General features: G+C 42.6%; 1 protein-coding gene across 2 annotated transcripts in view; it reads left to right on the plus strand.

The window, feature by feature from the left end:
* The window catches only part of ARHGEF4 (Rho guanine nucleotide exchange factor 4), a 168,555-nt gene that overhangs the window by 66,530 nt on the left and 82,088 nt on the right, over positions 1–19,937 (plus strand). For both annotated transcript variants that reach the window (XM_032446671.2, XM_085513513.1), the window contains 3 exons: positions 4,654–9,069; positions 11,952–12,287; positions 16,904–17,033. In XM_032446671.2, the coding sequence (XP_032302562.2) occupies positions 4,654–9,069; positions 11,952–12,287; positions 16,904–17,033 (4,882 nt within the window). The remainder of the gene's footprint in view (positions 1–4,653; positions 9,070–11,951; positions 12,288–16,903; positions 17,034–19,937) is intronic.

Raw genomic sequence — 19,937 nt, forward strand, 5'->3', positions numbered from 1 at the left:
GGCCTCATCCCTCGAGAGACATTAGGTTCAACTGAGAAATGAAGAGATGGAGAGACAAAAATAATGAACTGAGATGGGCTCAGCTGCAGATGCCTTTGTATGTCTTGAGAGAGTCATTTATGAATATGTAAAATGAAGGGAATACTTCCTCCCTCTCCCTGTTCCCCCTCTATTTATATTACATAATAAACACTTTGGGGCAAAGGCTCTCACTGTGTTTATCAAGCACATAGCACAATTAGGTCATAGGCTTCGTAGCACCAGGAACCCAGCAGCAAAATGTGTCAGCAAAATAGCATTTGGGGTAATTATATTGTGACTGGTCTGATCTAAAGGAGTGGCGTGACCACAGGGATAATAGTTCAAAAGGAAACATCTTGATCAAGAAAGAGATGTAGTGGCTGAGCATAATGGGCAATCTGTGATGGTGCTTCCATTGCAAGGAGGTCAAGGCACATGAGGAGATCAAGAAAAGCACTATCAGACACAGCCTTGTGTCTCCCAGGCTTCACTGAGACCCTTTCCATCAAAGTGCTCTTTTAATTTAGTCTGAGTTATAAGTATCTGCAGACTGATTTTCTTGATTAAACAAAGAAAACCTATGATTCTCAAAATGGAGTGTGTGACTGGATTTATGCATAGGATAACATATGCATAGGCACTGTAGGCCTTCTGTGTGTCAGCGTTAATACAGCAAAGCAATGTACTCCCTTTCAAATCAGCCGGCAGAGGGAGCATTGCAATGCAACAACAACAGTTTCGAAGGGTGGTGATGCTGTATGAGTCTTTATTTTTTGCTATTTGGGTTCCAGATTTTATTCACCATATTATTATTATTATTATTATTATTATTATTATTATTATTATTATTATTATTATTATTATTATTTTAATGAAGAAATTATATCTTTCTATTTTAGAAAAGTTATAGTATTAATTATTGTTACGGTTTAATAGTTAATATTTTGAGAGTAAGCCAATGCTATTTGTGCTTTTGATGAGATCCAGGATTTGTTGTCATGCAAACGAGCTGTTGTGAGAAGAAATCTACAAATATAGTCACAGTACTTCTGTCTGATATTACTACATCGATCAACATCTACTGCTGCTGCAAACAGCAGCTCTTGCTTATTTCTCTTCTGCTTAACACACTGAATCTTTAGCCCTCTTCAATGCCTTATCTCTTCATCTGCTGGGCAGTCCTCCTGTGGTTGAAGCTACAGCTACTTTCTTGCTGAGATCTGTGACTTGCAGTGCAGTAAGAGACTGGAATGCAATTTGCATTTATTGAAGGGAGTATTTATTCCTCTGTGCACACCGAGTCTAGTCTGATCAGGCAGCTTGTTGCAGCCTCTAGATGGCACCCAGCATACATAGACACTACGGGTTGGCCAACATGTTTGATCTTGGCCAGGATTCCTGCTAAGCTGTCTGTGGTAGAAGTGTTAATGTCAAAGGAGGGAGGTAATGGCTTTGGCTTTGAGCTATAGCAGTGTTTTCACATTGGATTGGCTTGCTGAAAGGAATCAGAGAAGCTGTGTGAAGTGCAGCAGGCCACCTGCTTGTGGCAGTATTCTGCTGACGAAGTCGTGCACAATCCAAGTGTCAAAGAGACAACATGGCAGTGGGGAAGGTTTACCTCTGGGGCCGGGAGCCTGGGCTGTAACGCAGAAGCTCTCACTGAGCAGAAATGCTGTGCTGCCACTTGAGCTGACGGGAGGGCAACATGCACTGTGTTTTTGTCAGCTGCTTTCAGGGTACTCAGATACCTCGCTGATTTTGCGTGTTTTTCACCTTTGGTTGCAAACCCTTCTCTCTCTTGCCTTCCAGCTTGAGTAGCTGCCACAGTCTTGTGCAATTCCTTGCATATTGCTGCTGATTTTGGGGCTGCTTGGATTTTGTTGTGTTTCAGAGATAGTGAAGAGAGGTGTGTGTGAACTGTTGAGTCCCAGCCTGACCCACTGATGGAGCACCTGGGGAAGGACCAGGTCAGCCCTGGGAGCATAGGTGAAGGTAATGCAGCTGTGGGACAGGGAGGGGTGCAGCCGGGCTGCAACTCTCAGATCTCATTGAAGGGCTGACTGTCACTTGGGGAGGATCTGGTTGGAGATTCCTCCCTTGTGGAGTTTTCCTTGTGAGTGTAGGTCTTCAGAAATGGGTGAGCACTCACCTTTTTTCTTTGTAACGCCTTTAGATCTCCTGTATCACCATTCTGTAATGATCTTTCTGATTGTTACAAGAGGTAAGAGAGATGCAGGTAGGGGCAGCATTGCTTTGTTTTGTCATTATAAAGTGGCAAAGCCTTCTACTTTGAAGGTGCTGTTATATAGCAGTCACTTCCAGTAGACCAGCATGCTCAAATCAGAACAAAATTTCAGGGAGATCAAATGCATTTAAAAGATCTGATGCAACTCAAAACTCAATCCGCTGTTCTGATTTGGTTTTGTTGGAGGGTGCTGCCAAGAGCATGATTGGTGCTCCCAGGGGAAGTTTATTTTACTTTCAGGATTCAACGTGTACATTGGAAGTGCAGACCTCTTGACTTGTCAAACCTGCTGAACAGTCCCTTTTTTTTGTCAGTTTGAAGTCAATTTCCCTCCCCTGGCTCAAGCTGTACATACTGTTTGAAGGTGAGCAGTAGTAATCTGAGATATTCTTATTGTGTACCTGCACAGCCATCCAGGGAATCAAAGCCATCCTTACACATAGCAGACTTTGTGTGGATACTTGGTGGATATTTTGAAGCTTCTGACTTTCTCTTTGTAACTTCATGCAAATTAAAGGCTGATCAGCATCTGAGCTGAGAATCACTACTGTGTCTGCTCATTTCTCAGGCTTGTGACTGTATGGAGAAGACAGGGCTACATCAGAAGAGCTGTCTCCATTCCACAAATCCTATCAACATACACATGTTGCCAGTCAGGAGACAAACTGTATGGCAGCTGGTTGGAGCAAAGGCCTGTCCTACAAGAGGCACTGAGAAGCAAGAGACCAATAGGCAAAACTGAGGGTGGCCTGTGTTCAGGGCTGGGCCTGTTCCAGGGATGATAGCTGCTGTTATTAACCACTGTCCTTCATAACTAGAACTAGATTTCTCCTCTCCCACAAGGTTGGGAGTCCTCTGTTTTGATTACATGATTTTTCAAAATACCCATTTGAAAAAACAAACAAACAACAAAATGAATTTGGTGGTGGTGTAGTCACAGTCTGAATATAGACTGAGTTTTAAATGACAGATGGACTCCAAGAGATCTCTGCCTTATTTTGTTTTAGTTTTATAATTTAATTCATAATTATCCTTGGGGACAGTTGGACATCTTCATTACTTGGTTCCTACTTGCCTGAACAGTTTTTATCTTAGTTCTTTGCCATCTGTAAATGTGTGCTCAGAACGCTGTTGGAGAGGCAGTGCTGTCACCATGGAACAGCTGCTGTGGTACTCACTGCTGGGTGAGCCAACTGCTCACAGTTTTTGCTGCTCACTCGATATGGGTAATGCTGCTCTGTGCTGCCTTGATGCTGGTTGCCTGACAGCAGTGGGATTTGATGTTCTTGAAGGTCCTCAGTTATATGCATTGCTGATAGCATGCAGTAAAGGACACGTTGCTCTACTGATGACGTGACTCAGTTATACTGCACTATGGCCAGGTTTATTTGTGTGGTCTGTGAAGCACTGAATCCTCCCCTCCCTCCTCCATTCAGTTTATATTTTTCTTCATTTGTCTAGAGAAAATACCAGTCTTTTCACTGAGTCTTGACGGAGATGCCTCAAGTGTTCAAAACTGCATAAGACAAAAAGGGTAAAAGCACTCTCATGAAAGGCTCTCAGTGCTGTCAGAGACCTCCCTTCTCTCTCTGACTTTTTATTTGTTTCAAGCCTATTCTGTTTCTTCAGCTTATCACAACTCCATTTGGAGGTAACCCTGTTTTCCTACTGCTTTCCCTTTTCCAATTTACCCTCTCCATTTTGGAGCCTAAAATCGTAAACTCTGTATTATATCTTCTGATACGATTTGTGATTTGACTTCGTGTAAATGTGAGGACTCAGTTCTCTGGGATGAAGCAAATACTATTTTTACCTGAGGAAATCTTGTGATTTCATTGTCTAAGCTTTCTGATGGTTAAAGAACAGAAGGTCAGCACTCTGTCAGCATGGGACAGAGACGTTTCCTAATGTTGACGGTGTGGTTTTCGTCTTTTTGCTCTCAGTAGGTGATTTGGATATACTCTGATAACTGAAGCATGTAATGCTTAAGCCTTCTCCTAAATGAAATCAAAGATTTCTTTCACCTTTGGTTCAGGCTTTGAAATGAGTGGTACCCAGTTAGAACAGCTTTGCACCTGGATGTGTAAATGTATGTACATCTGTGTGATTTGGACAGTGACAGCTACTCTGGATTATGGCAGAAACTGCTTCCTCAGATTTGAAGATGGACTTTTAGATCTGCTTGCAAGGGATGGTTTCCATTTGACTCATTTGAATTAAGAAACATTAAGAAAAGAACACAGCAGATTTAGCATACACTGATACCTTTGGAAGTTATACTTGATGTTTTGCTTATTGATGGTCCTGAAGTCCTTTTCACTGTTTGTTTTTTTTCTGTCTCCTTTCTATAAATCACTGATTAATAATTCTTTGCTGTCTATTCACAGAGCCCAGAGCCAGCTGACAACTATGTCAGTGAGGGAGAGTTTGAAGATGATCTGAGTTCTTCTACTCCAAGCACAATAGAGCTGGAGATACGTGGATCCAGCCAAGACACCGATGAAGACTATTTTGAGACCCTGTCACATCAGAGTGGATCTTTGTCAGATGTAAAAACTGAGCTTTATGAGAGTGCATCGGAGACAGAATCTGTCGCCAGTGATGTAACAGGAGAAACTTGCTTGGATTCAAACTGCCTTTTTAAGGAACGAACAAATCTGTCCTGTAGTGTTCCTACAGCCCTCTGTGAACTTAAGTGCTCAAGGCAAGCAGAATTCAGCCAGCAGGTGCAGTTAGATGTGTCTTCCAAAATAAAAGTAGCACCAAGCAAGAATGACTTTTGCATACACACTACAAAGTCAGAACGTGAAGCGAGTGTTGAAGATCTAGCATTAACTAGCAGTACCTCCAACACAGAGAACCAAGAGAGTGAAGAGAGCGTTGCATCACAGACAGATGGAAAGTTAATAGTACGGTTGCAAAATAAAACAGAGTTTGACATCAGTAAAACACAATCCTATACCAATTCAGTATCTACTGAAGATGCTGTTGCAAGTCAGAAGGATTGTCCTGCAGTATTAAGCATTGCTTTTTTCAGAACTAACTCAGAAAGTCATTTGGTTTTACCTGGGGTTCAGCAACTTTCCTTCCAGTCAGATGTAGCTTCAAGCTGTAGTTTGCCTAATCTCCATTTTGAAACAAATGGACCTTTCCATAAAAGTTCCACTGCAATATCCAACTATAATTGTGAACTAGAGTCCATGTCTAGCGTTAATTGCAACAGGAGGAGCTCAGCTGATAATGAGGAAACTACAGGTGAAAGTATAAGACATGACAGTACAGGGGCCATGTTGTCATCACATTCATTTTTTTACCAGCACCACTTCAAATCAAAACCTTCAACTTGTGAAGACACAAGTCCAGAGATTATAGGAAGTAAAACATGGCACAGCGTACCTGAAAATATCAGTACTCATAGCAAGGCAGAATATTTGGTGAACTATATCCATCCAAAAGACAAATTTAGATGGTCTTGTTCCAGAGTACATCTTCAAGGGCTCGATTTTGAATGCACTTGGAAAAACTTAGGAAGGGTACCTGTCAGCTCTGAAAGGGCTGTTGGAGTAGAGGGCAAATTTGGCATTGAAAGATTCCTTCTTGAAACTAACATAAATTCAAATGAGGACCAGCTTTCTCAACCATCTGGCACCTTCCAGTGCCCTGATCTTTATCTGTACTCTGAACAAGAGGGTAGTGGCCTTAGTCCAGAAGAAGCAGATACATGTGCTGGTAGATCCTTGTTCACCCAGAACAATGAATGTGAATGTAATCAGGAACAAAAGGAGACTTCATCTACTCTGGGCTGCGAACCAGTGGTTATAAATGCTCAAGAATTTACAAAAAATAATCAGTATGAAGCTGAAAGAGATCTGGAAGCAGACAGATTCCCTTGTGAAATTAACATTGAACTTGGCACTGATGACACTGAGAACATAGCAGCTTGTCATGTAGGCTTTCCTGCCGTGGTGGAAAATGGAGATTGTAACTGGGCTGTAAATGGTGTTGACACTGGTAGAACAGAGCAGAAATCTTCAAAGGAAAATGTTCTGGAATCAGAACTGTCACATATTGAGGTCATGATAGGGGAAAGAAAGGCAGATGATCCTTCTAACCTTGACCTTGGTTGGAAAGTCCTGGAAACCACACTGCAACCGGGTGTCAATAACACTGAGATAGAGCACACAGATGTAACGCAGCAAAATGCAAGTTGCCAGATTGGTGCCTTAAGGAGTCCCTCTGAACCAGTAGCAAATGAATATTCTATTCATCTAGGAAAAGATGGAGACGGTGTCTTTGCTCTAGAGATGACTCCCAAATTAGACAGCGAAAGCCAGGGAAGGAACTCAATGAATCTGTCAGAGTTAAAGCCCGCCCTGATTATAATATCTGTCGAACAGAAAGGATTACAGTCCAAGACACTGAACAATGACCCTTGTACTGAAATGGTCGCTGGAACATTTAGAAATGTAGTGAGAAAGGATTTGGTGGATCCTCATATTGTCAGCAAAGCTCATCTTGAGTCAGAGAGAGTTCTGAGTGAATACACTAGCTGTGAGGAATCGGTTTTGGCCAACTCTACTGGTAATGGAGAACCACTCCATGGTGGGGATATAGCTGAAGAGAAAAAGGATATTTCACAAGCTGAAGAGAAAAAGGATATTTCACAAGAGCAGAGCAAGAAAGCAGTTTCCTCCTTTGCATTCACCTCTAATAATTCCACAATGGTGAGTGGAAAGGTGGAATTCAGCAGTGTTACTGACCCATTGAGCAATGACATGCTTATTGCAGAAAATCCCATGGATAAATGCGAGGACGTGCTGCTAAAATCTGACAGCAGAAGTGGTGTTGTGATCTTTGAGACAGAGCCACGCAGAGCAGAGACTGATGTGGAATTAGAGACAGAACAGTTCGGAAAGCAAAGGGCTGAAATAAAAGATGACCAGGTGACTAAGGAAGAGGAATTCCAAGCACACCAAGTTGGAGAGGAAGATGAATATGTAACTAGAGCGGTAGTGCTGGAAACATGCAATGTAAGCAATCTGAGTGAGGGAGATGGTGCTTATGAGGACCTTCAGGGGTCAAGCAGCACCTCTGAACAAGTGGTAGGAGATGAAGGCTGCAGTGGTTCAAATGAACCAAGAGGTATTTGTGAAGAACCTCCTCCTAGGGAAGGAATGGAGGCCTCTCCTGCAGAAAACACAGCTAGCTCTAGAAAAGACAGTGCATGGAATCTAGATGTGTGTGATGTCTTCAACTACTCTGTGAAAAGGGAGGCCCACAGTGCTTGTTGTATGGGCCTGGATAACATAAGCACCTGCAGCGCTAACAGTGAGGAAATGGATGAGAATTCATTCCACGTCTTGGGAAGTAACAGCAGCCTCTATAAAGCTGTGCAAAAGCCAACAAAGAATGGGAATAGTGGGAGAGCTTCCAGGTTTTTTGTTTTCTCAAAAATGACGTCTTTCAGGAAAACTAAGCCTATTGCAGCTGAAAATCAGGGAAGCAGCAGCTTCTTTGGCAGTAGGGCTAAGACAGAAGAACTGGATGGTGGGAATGAAGATGAAGACACTGAAAGTTTACAGTCTTTCAAAAGTTGTTCATCTGGTTCTGCTTTCCACAGGAAGGAAAGTTATGCCTCTGAGTGCTCAGATGATGATGATTTATTCTATGAGAGGCCTGCAGGATTATTCAGTAGAATGAGCCTGAGGAAGGCTTCTGGCTCTGGTCGAATACTGATGGAAGATACAGACACAAATTCAACTTCTCCCACACTGCCTGCTGTCAAATATACAGATAGAGTCATTACAGGTTCATCTGAAAGCCAAGACGGTGAACCTGTGGAATACACCGGGATTAGAAAATCCTTTCCTGAAAATGAATACAAAAGAAACAAAAACCCTGAAGGCAAGAAGTTCAGAACAAGGTTGGCCTTGGCACACAAATCCCTCTCAAGTTTATTTGAATCAAAATCTCCAGAGAAGGATAACACAGAGCAAAGCTCCAAAATATCACTGAAAAATGAAAAGGAGAAAGCCAAACTTCGCCAGAGCACCTGGAAAGCTTTTCTAAAGAGCAAGGAGACAGATGGACTAAAAAGACCTATCTTGGCAAATTTGTCACCAACACAGGAGAGCAGCAGCACAACTAGAGGCCATCTAATGAGAACAGCATCAGTAGATGGTCCTGATGGACATGCATTTTTGAAAACAGAAACAGTGAATGATTCCTCATTAGACACCAACTATTTTGACACCTCTGTGGAGCCTGTTGATGTCTCTTCACCTGTAGGTACATGGAGAAAACGAATACAATCCCATGACTTGGGCATCAGGTACTCACAGAGTTCAGACTGTGATGAAATGCAAGAAGCTCTGGGCAATAGTTTTAATGCTTCTCTAGAGGAATGCTGGATGAAATCTCCATTTAGCCCCTCTGATGTGCAGTTGCTGTTCAATCAGCCAAGTCCATCATGTCCCCAGCTCTCAAATTCTGAAGGTAAAGATATGCCTTGCAGGCCCATGAGTCCCAAACCACAGAGTCCAAGATCTACTTCCCAGCGCAAGAGCTTCCGTTATCCTGGAAGAATATGTGCCACGTCAATGATCTCTCTTGGGAACAGCTCTACGGTTGACTGCAGTTTGGAGGCTCCTGAGAGACCAAAGACACTGAAACCCAGAGGTAGTCTCTTGCATTCTGTACACTCACTGGACAATGAATACCAGAGGGATGACAGTGGGATAAGCAGTCAATCCCAGATCAGCTTAAACACAGCTTCTTCCATTAGTGACGTGCTCAGAGATGAGGTGAGTTGTCTGGGAATAAGGTGGTGGTTTGGTTTGCAGTCTTTTGTTTCAATGTAATTTATGAATTCCAGTGAAACTCTTTAGTGGCTAAGTGAACACATTGGTTAGATTGGTGCATAAATACTCCTCTTTGTCTAAGGTAGGTGGCCCTACTTAGCCTGTCCATGACTATAGGGACTGATGTTTTATTTAAGGGAGGACTTACCACAGAGATCAATTCTACAGCCGAGGGCTGGCTGTGCTCAGCTCACATGTGCCCTTGTACAGCTTTTGCAGTTGATGCTACCATTTGTTTATCACATCCCAGGTTGTATTAGAAGTTTAAGAGTCCCTTCAAAATGATCGCAGCCTATGCTTACTCCTGTTTGGTATATTACCTTAAAAGAAGGAGAAAAAAGAAGGATAAAGAGAATTGATTGACTGGAACAGATCATTGGAGGTCATCTAATTCCATGTTCTTCTTCTGATAGGACTAATGGCAACATGGGGCAGGCAAAGCCATGACTTGTTTAACCAAGTCTTGAAAACCTCTCATGCTTGAGTTTTTACCATCTCTCTGATAAACGAGTTCCTGAAGAAAGGCCCAACCAGGACTTTTCAAACTGCAGTTCCTGGTTACTTCTGGCTATGTCTGGCATCATAAAAAAGTTGAGGTTCATCATCCATGTAACAACAAATTTCTTTGAGACTTCTCTCATGTTGCCCTTAGTGCCTTTTTTTTCACCTTGAGTAAACTCAGTTCCCTCCATTTCTGATTGTTTGTGGTGATTGTCTGGTTTTGTTTGCTTGTTTTTTGTTTCTTTTTCTTTGTTGGGGGGGGGAGAGGGGGGTGGAGGGGCTAATGCCACCTGGAATCCAAAGAAGTACATGGGTGGCAGTCAGGGCAGTGAAGGCTGTAGTTCTGGAATTGCAGTAGGCAAAAGGGGAAGAGAATTTGCTTGTAAATCTTTTGTTTTCATGGGCACCAACTTAACTTAGAAACTTACTACCACCTTCTGAACATGACCCCAGCTGTGTTACAGCAGCTTAGGAAAATGCAAGGTACTCGGCCTATAGAAAGTGCTCTTAAAAAACTGCCAACAGGTGTGGCCTATCAGAAGATGAATAATTGTAAGTCATAATTAAAAAGAACATCTAGAAAAGAGTAGAGAGATGAGGCTTGTATTCAGATTTCAAATACAAGCCCAACTGCATGATCTTAAAGGTCCCTTCCAACCCAAACCATTCTATGCTTCTTGGATGTAACCATTAGGAACAAATAAATAATCAGTTAAATTGACTGCTAGATGAACTAATTAAAACTGTGAAAAATGTAAATTGTGCCTAAGTTGTATAAAACCAGTTTAATTTTACTGAGACTTCTGGAGGCTGCACAACGACATCTCAGACTGGACATTTGTAGTTGGAGCCTTGAATGAAAGCAAGTGTCTGAGCTTTCAGGACACATCATCTCATCTGTTGGAGTAAATAGGGCTTTTGCTTGTTTCCATTTTCATGACGCTGTGAAAAGAAATAAAACTGCATCCCGATGGTCTTTCTTACATATGTGGATAAGTGAAAAAGTCATAAAATTAAGTGTAATGGCAGCAGTAGAGGAAGTCCTTTCTGTTCCACATCAGTAAAGGCATTATTGCTAGACAAAGGAGCAAGAGTAAAATTCCTTGAAGCTTTATCTGTGTTATAGTAGTGTATCAGACTGCAATGGCTCAGCTCACTCCTGAGGCTCAACACACTGGTAAGTAACCCTTCTCAGCCTGATGGAGCACAGGACGGCCCCTCTGTCATTACATACTAATGGTTGCGAGCATTCTTCAGGGTGTAACCAGGACAAAGATTTTGTGCTGAAAACTTTGGGACAAAAGAACTCTACAGAATTACCATTTGCCCATGTGGCAGGGCATTAATTGCATGTTTGCAACATGATGTGTTCACCTAATGTGATTGTGTTACCCAGGAGGCAAGAGCAAACTGTTCTATTATGTTTGATGCTTGGAGTCTATGCATGGTCTTCTTGCTTTTTTTAGGCACAAAAAGCCAGCTGGTTGCACTTTCATTTCTGCATAGCATCTAGTAGATTAGAAGCCTTCCTAGACTGTGGCATCTCTTGCCAGTGGCAATGAAAAATTGATCTGGGATTGTTGGCTAATTGAAAAGGGAAGTGCCTGCAGTGGTTTAGGAGCCTTATTGTTTGGATTCTTCAAGTATACTGTGAGAAACTGGAGTTATTGTCAGAATACAATATTTTCTTGGCAGAAAGGGAGACGCCATTCATTCCTTAATACTGTTATCTCCCACAGTTCCAGTATAAAAGCTGTAGTTTTGTACAAGCACACTATAAAAGCAAATTGGAGTGAAGGGTGAAACTGTGCAATTCCTTTATCTCAGGCCAACATCAAGCAAATGTAACGGATGGTAAAAGAGCACCATTAGAAAGCACTGGGATTAATATATCAGACCTGCAGGTATCAAGGTAGCATTTTCAGTTTGTATAACTGAAGTGGGAAAAGCACGGATGAACAGGACTGGATGTTGTGATATTTTCAGAGACACTATCTTTGTAAATAATATACAGAGTGACCTAAATCCCAGTAATGTCATTGTAACATGACATCTAGAATGAGGGTGAAAAGGGTGTTGTGCTGTGCAGAGGGTGTGTGTATTAGCTGTCTCAGAGAGCAGCAGAGCTGCTGTTTCAGGGTGGGTACCCCTGAGCCTATGGAGAATGCTGAGGGTGGTTTCAGCCATGCTTTTGGGGAAGCATTTTCCTCTGAATGCTTTTGGGGCTACACAACTGAGTGTTGCCATCTTCTGTTCAATCTGATTTGAAGCAAACAGAATTTCCAGTGAACGAACTGTGTTTTCACCTGCTGTTTGTAAAACAGGACTCCAAACAGCAATGTCCAACACCACCTGAAAAGAGGCCAAATGAGAAAGGGGTTCCCCATCGCAAAAGGAGGTCCCCCCAGGTTCCAACATCCCCACGCCCTTTCTCCACCCTTGAGAACAAAGCCTGGAGGCTTTCCTTCCTTGCTCCAGATGAAAAAGCCAAGGAGATTCCGGAGAGGAGGAGGAGGAGGAGGAAGAGACCTAAGTCCCTCTATAAGTGCTTCAGCTTCGATGATATTTGGATGCAGAGGAACCAAAAAAGGAAGCTAGAGAAGGAGACGCAGCCAGAGAGAGGGACTCAATTGCAACACTTCCCAGAGGACCAGTTAAAAGTAAGAACCCACACACTGTCCTCCTCCTCCCCTGGCACTATCTTCCTCTCTCTGCTCTGGCTGTTTTCTGCTCTTAATCATGTTCATGTCCTTCTGCTTCATCTGGTACCAGCTCTCGCTGCTTCTCTTTGGGTCTGGCAGATGTGGATGGAAACTGATTATTTAAGCACTAAACTCTCCCATCTCTGGAGGAGGTGGGTTTTGTAGCATTGCTCTGTAGGCTACGAGATAGGGAGAGCAGGGAAAACATCACAGTTGCCTTAAATCAAAAATAAAACCTGAAACCTCTTTCAGTGTCCTGTGGTATTGCTGTATAACGTTAAAAAGAGACTTTAAATCAGATTTCCCTTGGAGGCCAACTCCACTCATCTTATTGAGGCAAGTTCTCACTATGAAGAACCTAAGAGAATATTGCTATTGGAGTTGTAGCAATGAGTCCACTGGGGAACACTTTTAGGTCAGCATTATGATTCCTCATGACAAACTTTGTGGTTGTTATGACTCACACTGATGACATCTGTTACTCTTGGATCCAGAGCTAAGGTCTGTTCCCTTCAGGGAGAGCCAGGATTCTGTACCCAAGAGCCAAATTTAGAATTTCTTGGGGGAAAAAAAAGAAGAAATCAGAAGGACACCTCATGCAGCTTCTGCTGATGATATTGAGAAAGCTTCTAAGAGTGCCAAACATTGGCTAGTAGTCTTCTCCTCAAGACAAGAGCCTGAATCTGTGCTATTCTGTGATTATAGGGTTCTTCAAAAGAAAATCTTATCAGTTGAGCCTTGGGTGAGTGCTGGGTACGTTCTGGAATGCGTTGTCTGTTCTGTTCAGTGAGGATGCTTTCCTGCCTATGCGCTGAAGATAAAGAATAATGCTGCTGAGGCAAAAGCATGTATTATGATTTCTTAAAAATAGAAATTATGTTATTTCCCTGCTTTGCAAAGACTTCCAAGGGATTGCTCTGCACTGATGGGAAAATGCATTGTTAGTTAGGTTCACTGGTGAACAGAAGCCAGTAAAATAAGCTAAAAATATTCCTTACAATTGCTTGACAAACAGGGATAGTGATGGACATACAGCCCATGCTGCAGGGCATGCTCACCAGCACAGAGACCATTAGAGACTCTGAGAGAAGCAAGCAGTTACCTCGATAGCATCCCTGGAGCCATCAGATTACACAGTTTGCAAGCTGCCTGCTTTGCTGATTGACCACACATTTTGACACTGCCAGAAAACAGCCTCTTCCTTAAGCATTTTCACCCTCCTTTCCTGGTGCAAGTTTAGCTCTCAGTGGTGATGAGCTAATGGGCAGCACTGCCCTGCTCCCATTGAGCTCCCCTCACTTAACAACACGTGCCTGGGGGGCTGAGTGGCTTTTCTGGTTTATTCTTCTTTGGGTAGCAGAGGTGAGTAAAAACAGAGCAAGCTTCAGAGGAGAAGATGCCTATCAGTACATAGTTAGATTGGTTTGGTTTTGTTTTTTACTGTTTCTGTTGAGTGTTATCAATCTTTTTTACCTTTGTGAGCAGGCCAAATTTCATCAAAACAAGTGTGGAGATTCGAGGGCTCTTTCCAGTCTGCCCATATGAATGCATTCCTTAGTGAGTACTTCTTATTCATAATAGTCCTCGTGTAGTTTATTTTTCCCGTTGCATTCTGTTTAGTGCAATGCTCTATTCATGTGATAGTGGTGGCTTATTCATGCCCTCAGATGTAGTGGGAGTGCTGTCACAAGCTGCAGTGTTTGGGTGCAGCTTTAGGAGGATGCCAAAAAATCCTTCTAATAAGGAGAATGAAATAAACTACCACAAAAGAAGCTTTGTATATAAGGTTTTTCATTGTCTGCTGTGCTTTTGCAATTGAAATAAGGCGAACACAAGGAGCTTTGGAGATCTGAAAATGCAAGTCTGATGTTTCCTGCCACATGGCTGCCTGGGGACGTGTGGCTTCAGCTATGATAAGTCATACTGTGTCAAGTCCAGCTCAGGTTAGCGTACAAGGTGATGTAATGCTGCAGTATTGGGGAAACAACAGAACAGATCAGGCCAGGGAGGAACAAAAGGCGAATTGTTAACCTGAATGGTGATGTCTGATAGCATATCATTGAGATCAGATGGACAAATGAGTACAGTGGCTGTACAAAGCTATTGTGATCAGTGCAGGCAAATGAATACAGTAGCTGTACAAAGCTATTCTGAAGGCTGGTGATTGGGATTCAGAGGAAGGGGAACAAGAGAGTAGCTTTTAGATATGAAACGCCAGTCAGAAGCAATTCTGTGTACCGGGCTTTGTTCTGCTGAGGCCCAGGAGGTTGCTGATCTGCCTCAGGTGGGAACAGACTGTGGAAATCCCTAGAGCCAAACTCAAAGCTTGACCCAGCTGTCCTTATAACAAAATACTACCACTAATAAGCTGAACAGCTTCTGGTCTTTTACCTCAAGACGTTAGCATTTAGCTTGTGGCAAGCTTTTGAAGGTAGTGTTCTCTAAGGTGGAATAAGAGATACTTATTTTTTCAATGCTATATAAATTCTCTGGCTGGAACACAGACAGTGCCCCAAAACACTGGAGTGTGTAATGGTGACGCACTCTGTTTTGAAGTTAATTCTTGTGAGAATTGCTTGAGTGGTATCTGCCTGCCTGTCTGCTCCCATCCTCTTCCTTCCTGTCATCATAAAATGGTGGAACCTGATTCTTTAAGCCTAATGCTTCTCTGGCACACAGCAACAGAAGCAGAGATGAGGTTGCTATGTGCATCTGTTAAAGCACAATTTCTGCACTGCCAAATTAGAGATTCCTAAAGGCACATTGGGGACTGAGGCCAGTGTGGTACAGTGCAGCAGAAGCTCTATCTTTTATTTCAAAAGACAAATGAGAAGCAGTGAAAAAGAGATCTTTAACTTACTGTCCTGAATAGGGCTCTTAGAGACCCAATTTGCTACCCCATCTGAAATAAGGAAGCAAAGTTTTGCTGTGTACTACCATGGCTGTGAGCACTGTAGGCACCTCAGGAACACTTCAGGTGGGTAATGAATCCCCTTTTGGAGAGGTTAATTCGGGCAGGATTCTTGCTTCCCCTCTGATGGTATTCTATTTGTTTCAGTAAAGTAACTGCAGGAAGAATAAAACAAACTGAGCAGAGGGCAGGTGGGTCACTGCAGCAGAAGGAAAGGGTTGTAGTCATGCAGAGCTGCAAGATGGCTATGCCCATGGGGATGGTGCTTACTGACCTGCTGCCTTCCTGATGGTCTTCCAGTCACCTGTAGTCACTGATATTTTCTGTGTGTACCAGCCGTCAGGGATGTGGGATGGAGAAAATAGAGGAAAGAATACATTCATACAAGCAGATCTGCATCATACGTTAAGGACTGCAAGTTTCAATGACTTTCATTACAGTCATTCATCATGACCAGGCTCTGAGCACCCTGATCTACCTGCTGATGTCTATTACAGGGGGGTTGGATTGAAGACCTTCAAAGGTCCCTTGCATCTCAAACACTTCTATGGGTGTCAGAAGTGTTTGATTGTCAGATGTTCTGTGATGTTGTAGGGTCTTGTTCATTTCTGGATATATGATGAGAAAGCAGGTTAGTCTGGGTGGCTTAATGGTGGTGGTTTGTATGATGGTTTGATGATGAACAGGACACAAGGAAATGGCCACAAGTTGTGTCAGAAGAGGTTTAGACTGGACGTAAGAAGGAACTTTTTCTCTCAGGGAGTGGTTAGGCACTGGAATGGCTGCCCAGGGAGGTGGTGGAGTCACCATCCCTGGCAGTGTTCAAGAGGCATCTGGATAGGGAGCTAAGAGATATGGGTTAGTGGTTTTCTGTAGGTATGGTAAATGGAGGACGGATGGATTTGATGATCTTGTAGGTCCTTTCCAACCCTGTGTGATTCTATGATTTCTTTACATTAAAAATAATAATAATAAAACCTCATTTTTGTTTGTATTAAGCCTGACCTACTTAAGCAGTAGATAAATTGAGCTGTCTGTGTGCTGTCTACCCATGTCATTTCTCTCTCAAAGCAGCAGGAGTTATGAAATTATAAACTCAATAAAATATGTCAGTAGAGTTTTCAGTGTTTAAGTTCTCAAAGTCTTATATAAACTAACCAACCAGTCAGAGGGGATCCTATTTATAAGTGGAAGGAAGGATGTGTTGCTACATGCGTCCTGTGTGGTTAGGTACTGTTAGAAGAGATCCTTGAAGGGGAAAGCTTGATTTACTCTTTAAATGCCAGAACAGAAATTATGCCACATGAAATTATAGGAAACAAGACTTAGTTCTATAGATGAGAGGATGACTTCTTGTGGTGTGCTTCATCCTTCCACAAGATGTACTTCAAAGGAAAGAATACAACTTTCCATGAGTACAGGCACATGGTACTGTGCTAACTGTAAAACCTGGTTGTCCTCTTCTCCTGTTGTTATTACCTTGCAGCTTTCTTTGCCTTCTGACTGTTTTCTGTCTTCTCTAGCCACCCATGTGTCTACTAATGGACTACTTACACAATCAGTCATGAGAGGGGAAAAGAGGTGCTCTGTGACCCATGCTGTTTTGTTCAGCATGGTATATACATATAATATATTTGGTTTTGTTTTCCCTCTCTTATTGAAGGCTGGAAGAAGTTCATCCATCACATCTACCATTGCTCTTGACATCCTACCACTGAAACTGCATCCATTTTCCCAGAGTACTCCGACAGGCCTGGACTGCGTGGGCTGGAAACGACGCGTCACCTTCCCTGGTGTGTACGGTAGTCTTACTTCAGTATGAATTGTTAGAGGATTAAACTCTGGTTTAGTGAGTATGGCAACTGGATGATAAATGCTCCAAGTTATTTTTGCTGAATGTTCCATCCATGTCTGAGTAGAAGTCTGCTTAAAGGCAGTGGTTAACTTTATAGTGAAGAAAAGGTCACTAATGGCAGGGATAGTGTGCTTGATGCAGAAACACTCCTGTTGTCTCTAAGAACTCCATCTTGGGATGATATCATCTATATCACTCTCTTGAATTAGGTTTCTCCAGACTCCCTGCTGGATATTTGCTGGAGAGTGCTTACGGTAGGTACGGTGAGGCTCTTCTCAAGTTGCTAATTAGGAATTAAAGTAACTGAACAAGCCTCTAGAGGTAGAATTTCCTGTACTTTAAACAAATCAGCTTAACAAGCATACTGTGTTTTCACAAGAACTGTATGTGAGATTTGCTGCCTCCTTTATTTTCAGTCACAGGCAGTTTTTAAAGTATTAAAATGTAAGTCACAGATAATTAAACAGTAAGAAGAATTTCTGCTAGGTTTTTTAATTCTCCGTCTGGCGGTGCTGACCCAAACACTGCAGAAATCTTTGTCATAGAACTCTGGGGTGGGATAAGAGAAACACTGCAGAAGAGTTGTTTGGTAGGTAAGAACCCAGACAGGAGAAGCCAAGTGCAGTTGAATGCCAGCCTGCCATTTCTGCCTCAGACAGTCTCTTTGTACCACTGATTAAACACTACTAGACTTAAATTAAGGGGCCATAACTCTGTGTTAATTACATCAGAACTGAATGATCAGAATATTCTGCCTAGCCAAAATATTTTGCTTTCCAGTGTTTTGTAAGACTTGTGCACAGAATCACAAAGTTCTACCTGGAAATAAGTAAATAGACTGCTTGTTATTGTGGTGTCGGGAGCCCAGTCTCTGCTCTCTCAGCACTGGGGACTTCATCATTAGCTGTCACATGCATCTGGCATTGCCCCAACACTTAGGACCAGCTCCCTGGCTGAATTCAGCTTCAGCTCTTGGAAATCCCAGGTGGAAACCTGCCACTGTCAAGATGTCAATGCATCTCTGACTTTAGCTAGAGTCCCTAAGTGCCACTGCCATAGAAGTAAATTGTGAGTCACAGCTGACAGAAATTTAATGATAACTCCCTCAGGTCCCAGTTGGGAACTAAAGCTGAAGCACCCAAATTCATACATATCCGAGGAGGAAGAAGGGAAGATGTAAATGTAGATAGGTTCATTGGTACTATTCTAGTTGTTTATATGCCATCTAGAAATGAGACACGAAATCTGAATCACCTACAGTTCATACAGTGCTCTTGAGGTAAGTACAAGTTTCACATTGTGACTTCAATTGTGACCTATCATGTTCCAAGACTTGGATTCAGCCATACTGTGGAGCTTTGATCAAGTTATGTGTGCTGCCTTCTGTCACCTCTCCTGTCCAGAGCAGCCGTTTGAGAAAACTTTAACAAGCCAGTAGATGGCTCTAACATCTGTGAAATGAAGAGCAGCTGAGGTGGGTGCTAACCTCTACTTGGTGAAGATGGCTGAGTCTTGATACTCCTTTAAAGAAGTATAAAGGTTAGAAGCCTCTAACCCCAGAAGTTAGCAAGGTTAGCAAAAAAGTTGACTCTGCTCAGTCAGGAATGTTTAAGTAATTTGGAAGGACCTACTTGGCTTTATCATATGGTTCAGCAGGTTCTACTGATGTATATCAAGTCTTTCAAGCCCTGTAGTTGTGCTGTTATACCTGTGTCTTCAGTTTGCACCTTGTGGTTGATATCTGTCCGTTACTGCCTGGCTTACTGCACTGTTTGAATAAGCTGAGCTATGGTGAAATATTGGTCTGGGACACAAACCACTTCCCAGTGCAGACACAGAAATGCTTTTCTTGCTTCTGGGCAGCTGCTAAAATCTTGGGAAGAGAAAATGGCTGACAGAGTGGGCCCAAAACTTACAGAAAAGAGCAATGATCTGATAACAAGTCTTTGGGTTTTAAAGCAACGGACCAACATTTTCTTCTGGCCCTTTTATGTAAGCTTTTCTTCCATGTCTCTCTGCTGAGCATGATGCCTGTTCGTTTGCATTTCCCATCTCTCTGCTGAGCCCAGTGCCTTCTTATTTGCAACTGAAGATACTGCCTACAGTTGGGTTGCATTGCTGGGAAGCTGTTTGATGGATGGTGGATGCATCTGTGAGGACGTAGCTGAGCCTGGGCCCAATTGAGTCACCAAAGGGTGACTCAATGCTGGGTGTGGGCAACTGTCTGAGGGTTGGATGTGTGTTTCCTAGAAGTCCATTCTCTCACTTCTCCCTGTACTTTATAGCTAGAGAATTCTCTGGTTTCTTACCAGACTTCATTATCTTCTCACAGGTGTTTCATCTATGCTGTTTTGAAGAGAAACGGTGGAATTTTTAGGTAGGGTCATACATATGACCTTAAATTTTTGAGGTCTGTCATCTCCCCATAAAGAGAGAAACTCATAACTAGTGTGTTGCAAGATCTGGTTAGTCTCATATTGCTATGCTGAACCAGAACCTAAACCTGTATTATATAAAATGATCACTTAGATGCAGGCTGGATCTTCCCAGCAATTTTCCCCATGTCTTTTCAAATTTAAATAGCCACAGGTCTTTAGCTTTCCTGCTGTGCTGTCTACAAGAGATGCCCTGGTATTTATGGCTGTGCTGATGTTGGTTATGCCAGCCAAAAACGCATAAGGTCATTCTGACTGATCTGTACTAATGGTGAATGTATGAGGGCCTTGGAAGTCTTGCATGAGCAATGAGAGTATGCAAGCCAAAATCTAAGTATCTGAGTCTTTAGTGGAGAATGTGGAACAGTGACCACTTAATAATTCTGAGTTATCTTGTGTCCTCATTG

The sequence above is a fragment of the Coturnix japonica genome, chromosome 12 (genome assembly GCF_054131305.1).
Source record: "Coturnix japonica strain WE chromosome 12, WE-NBRP24, whole genome shotgun sequence".
Lineage (NCBI taxonomy): Eukaryota > Metazoa > Chordata > Aves > Galliformes > Phasianidae > Coturnix > Coturnix japonica.